This window comes from Antrostomus carolinensis, unplaced genomic scaffold (assembly GCF_000700745.2).
Source record: "Antrostomus carolinensis isolate BGI_N321 unplaced genomic scaffold, ASM70074v2 scaffold27430, whole genome shotgun sequence".
Taxonomy (NCBI): Eukaryota; Metazoa; Chordata; class Aves; order Caprimulgiformes; family Caprimulgidae; genus Antrostomus; species Antrostomus carolinensis.
This window is the reverse complement of record NW_010286854.1, coordinates 1-4,129: the sequence shown is the minus strand read 5'-3', so window position 1 is coordinate 4,129 and position 4,129 is coordinate 1. Positions and strand designations below refer to the sequence as shown.

Sequence of the window (4,129 nt, the reverse complement as noted above, 5' to 3'; positions counted from 1 at the left end):
CAAGGGATGGGAGGGGTGGGGAAGAATGAGGACCCCCTGGAGCTGCAGGGACCGTCCTGTCCCCTCCACAGCTCCCTGGGATGTTGGCCCTGTCCTCAGTGCAGGCAGAGACGTTCCTGCTTCACCCTCCTGCCCAAAGGGGAAGAAGGGAACCGGGGTGATGGCACTGGGGGCGCGGGTGGGTTTTGCACAGTCGGAGCCCCGTGGTGGAGGTGGCCTTGCCCAGGGGAGCAGGGTGCCTGTCCCCCACACAGAGCAGGAGCCCAGTCTCTGTGGAGATCCCAGCTCCTCGCTGCCCGGTGGCACCTCTCTGCTCCCGCTGCACAGGGACCACATTTCCAAAGTTTTCCACGTCCCTGCCAGGCATCACTTTGGTCCCAGGCAGGAGAGGAGCTGGGAGTGGCCCCACTCCCTCCTCCGGTGGTGGTACACCCCCTCTTAAGTGCCTTTTCTCTTATTTTTTTATTTATTTATCCATAGATTGGACCTTCGCAGTTTCCACTTGCCGTACTCACGGATTTCCCTGGTCCCCAATGTGGGCCTGCAGGTCGCCATCTCCAACGCCTTCGCCGAGCTGGACGGGGTGAAGATACACTTCATGTGCGTGCCCAGCTCCCTGCTCCCTGCTCCCTGTGCGGGGACTTCGCTCTGCGTCCGGGGGACACGTCCCGAGCACCCGCAGGGACAGACCAGAGCTGGGACAGGGGGTGGGCAGAGGTCATGGCCACTCGTACAGCCACCCAGATGGATAGAACAGGGTGGAGGCAAGAACAAGGTGGATGATGGAGGAGCTGTGCATGAACTCTCCCGTCTCTCTTCCATCTCCCCTACTTGCTCTTGATCCTCTATATTTAAAGGTTCTCTCTCCTCGTTTATGTTCCAGTGACATTTAGCTTCCCTGAGTTTAAAAGGAAGCGCGGTGTACAGGGAGTACAAGGGAGTACAAGGGAGAGCCTGAGCGAGACAGATCCATCCCGAAGCTGATTTGGGGTCCCTTCACCAGGACTGGACATTGAGAAATGTCCTTTTCTTGTCCTCCTCTCCCTGCAGCCGGGACCACGGGTCGTTTGACCTGAAGGTGGATAATGTCTACATCAAAATCAACCTCAGGCTGGGCAATGACGCCTCCGGGAAACCCACCGTGTCCACCTCTGACTGCAGCACCCACATCTCCAAAGTCCGGGTACACTTTTCGGGCAGGTTTGGGTAGGTAACTTCACTGTGCAGGTCTGGAAACGCTGCGCGTTGGCCCATCTGCTGTGGGAACGTGGCTTCCAGGCCCTGGTGTGAGGAATATCTGCAGTCCCGTGGAGGCTGCCTGCACTGGCACACCACTGGGCAGCTGTCTCTGGACTCTCACAATATAATTCTCATCCAGATGTGCCACCAAATGAACTTAAATCTGGCCTGGCTTTGTCCTGCTGTGGCTGTGCATTTCAGGGAGGTTTAAGGCAGTCACTGGACTCACGTGCTCGTTGTTTACAAGCAGATCTGTGTGCAAATGTAAACCCCAAGGCAAAGCTAGACCCTAAACTGGTCTGGGAGTGACGTTCCCCAGTGTCCCACATCTCTAGTGTCTCCCTTCCCTGGCAAACCCTTCTGCAGCAGCCTCTGAGCTGAGGAAGGACTCCTCTCTGCTTTTCTCCGCAGGTGGCTTTACAACCTCTTCTATAAAGCTGTGGAGTCCCGATTCCGGACGATCTTGGAGGACAAGGTACGTGAGGGAAGGGGTTCAGAGCTCTGGGTTTTCCTGGTGGCTTTTAGCCCTCCCTTGTAGCTGCTGTGCTAGAAGGACCAGAGCATGTGAAGGGCTTGAACTAGAGCTGGAGCACACGGGCGTGTTGCTGATTTGGTGAAAACCAGAGGAATGGGCATGGCTAACTGCAGGCTCCGTGGCATCGTGTGGCTCAGGCTGAATTCCAAACCTGCAGCCTTTGCCAAAGCCCAACATAATTTGCTAATTAACAAAGACTTTTCTTTCCATGTGGTCAGTTAATTAGATCTTATGCCTTGGCCAAACTCACTGGAACAGAGGAAACCTGATCAGAGCTGGCCTTTGAACGGCCGCGCTCCCGTGTGCTTTGGGGAGCAATGGGGGAGAATCCACATTTCTGGATGTCAGACACTTGCTGTCTTGTTGTGACGGGGGCGTCAGGGAGGTCCTGGTACCGTCCGCCCAGTACAAGAGCCTCTGTGAGGAGACCTGCAACAAGACACGGAAACAAGCTGTTAGTGATAATTACTACACGGCGAACTGGCAGGGGTTCCAGCCTCCCTGGATGTGAACCCTGCTCAGGAAGGAGGCAGGTGGAGAACAGGCAAATCCCACTCCTGCAGCGGATCCCACCCTGCCCGGGCGCTATTCCCGATGCCGTGTAGTGCCTTTCCCAAGGCTCCCAGGAGCCGTGGCAGCAGATGGGCTGGCAGCAGGAGCGGAGCTGGCGCTCGAAGCCTTTTTGGCTGTTTTGCCTCCTGGAAGAAGGGCAGCTTTGGGACTCGAGGGGACAATTGCTGCTGCTGCTCCTCCTGCAGCGTGTCCGAGCTCCCTTTGCCCAGCACACGTTTCTCAGTGTCTTTCTCCACGTGTGAGATGGTGCCAAGGCGATGAGCAGGAGAGGGCAGGGGCTGGGAGTGCGCTGCACCAGCACCCCAAGGCACAGCCCCGTCCCAACCCAGCTCCAGCTCTGGCACCCCACATCTGACTCCTGCACTTGCTGCATGAGCACAGACAGTCCTCGTGTCCCCAGTGCCAGCGGGACCCAGTCACTGGGAGATCCCAGTCACTGGGAGATCCAGGTCACTGGGATCAGGGCTGTATTTGTATCTCGGACACTTAATTAATGTGCTGCCTGATGAGAAGAGACAAACACCACTGTGTGCTCTTATTTAAGCAGCTTTTGCAAGGAATAAAACCGGCACCAGGCAGCAAAGCAGAGAGCACGGCCGAGGCTTTGACCCGGGGAAGTGGAGTGGCCGCTGCCTCCGCCTCGCTGCCTTTCTTGCCCGCAGGTCTGTGAGATCGTGGTCAGCTCTGTGCGCAGCGAGCTCCAGCCGTACCTCCAGACCCTGCCAGGTACCGGGCCGGGGCTGCGCGGGGGTTTTAGGAGCGTTTCTTCCCAGCATTTCCCAGCTGTGAGGACACAGCTTTACCCTGTGCCCACTCCCCATTTCCTTGTATTTCTGCACCCAAGTTGGGAGCTGGGGAATGCTGTGTCAGCAGAGACTTGTCACCCTGTCTGGCTGCGGGAAGAGGCAGCTCAGGCCACTCATCCGCATGTAGCCTCCGACGAGCCATGCCCTGGCGCTGGCGGGGGCACGGGCTGCCTTAGCCAGGGGACCCAGACTGTTCCTCAGGTCCAGGAGTTAATCTGTATGGCTGAGAAACAGAGCTGGGTGAAATGGGATTTTTGCTTCTAAACAGAGGCAAGCACACACAAAGCTGGTACTGAGCTCTTGTACCGGGAAGCCCAGGGATGGCACTGCCTGGATGTCAGCTCAGGCAATCTGTTCCCAGCTCTGCTGTGCCATCTCCCTCTTGCTCATCCCTCTGTCCTGTGTTTTACAGTCACAGCCAGGATAGATGCCATGACTGGCATCGATTACTCCTTGGTGGCACCGCCAATTGCTACAGCCCGATCCCTGGATGTGGGTCTCAAGGTGAGAGGCTGCCCTGGGAAAGCTCGAGTTGGCTGATGCCAGCGCCACAGACGGGTGGGGAACCAGGTTTGGGTCCATCCTGCAAATGCTCTTTCCCAGCTCAGGTCAGCGGGTGAGTCCCACTGCCCTCTGCTCTCCTGCTTCACCTCTCTCCCTCCTCCCAGGGCGAATTCTTCTCCCTGGCTCGCCGCTCTGCCGTCCCCTTCCCTCCGGGGGTGCTGACCTTGCCCCCGGATCACGACCGCATGGTTTATTTTGGGGCCTCCAGCTATTTCTTCAACACAGCCAGCTTTGCCTACCACGCAGCCGGGGCGCTGGTCTTCGAGATCACAGACGCCATGGTGAGCAGTGCAGGTGGGATGGGGACTGTCCCCACGCTCTGGGCAGTGGGTTCCATTTGCAGTGGAGCTCTGACACAGCCCATGGCCTCGGAGGGCTCCCCCGGCTTCTCTGGCGAGCTGCCCGGAGGCTG

At 57.9% G+C, this 4,129-nt stretch overlaps 1 protein-coding gene across 1 annotated transcript in view; it reads left to right on the top strand.

Annotated features, from left to right (window-relative positions):
- Nucleotides 1-3,998, top strand: part of LOC104532363 (bactericidal permeability-increasing protein) — a gene marked incomplete at both ends in the record, with an annotated part of 4,844 nt that extends 846 nt beyond the window's left edge. The window contains 6 exons of the mRNA XM_010177559.1: nt 481-600; nt 1,051-1,206; nt 1,651-1,714; nt 3,010-3,073; nt 3,566-3,657; nt 3,822-3,998. Of these exons, the coding sequence (XP_010175861.1) occupies nt 481-600; nt 1,051-1,206; nt 1,651-1,714; nt 3,010-3,073; nt 3,566-3,657; nt 3,822-3,998 (673 nt within the window). The remainder of the gene's footprint in view (nt 1-480; nt 601-1,050; nt 1,207-1,650; nt 1,715-3,009; nt 3,074-3,565; nt 3,658-3,821) is intronic.
- Between the last annotated feature and the right edge of the window lie 131 nt (nt 3,999-4,129).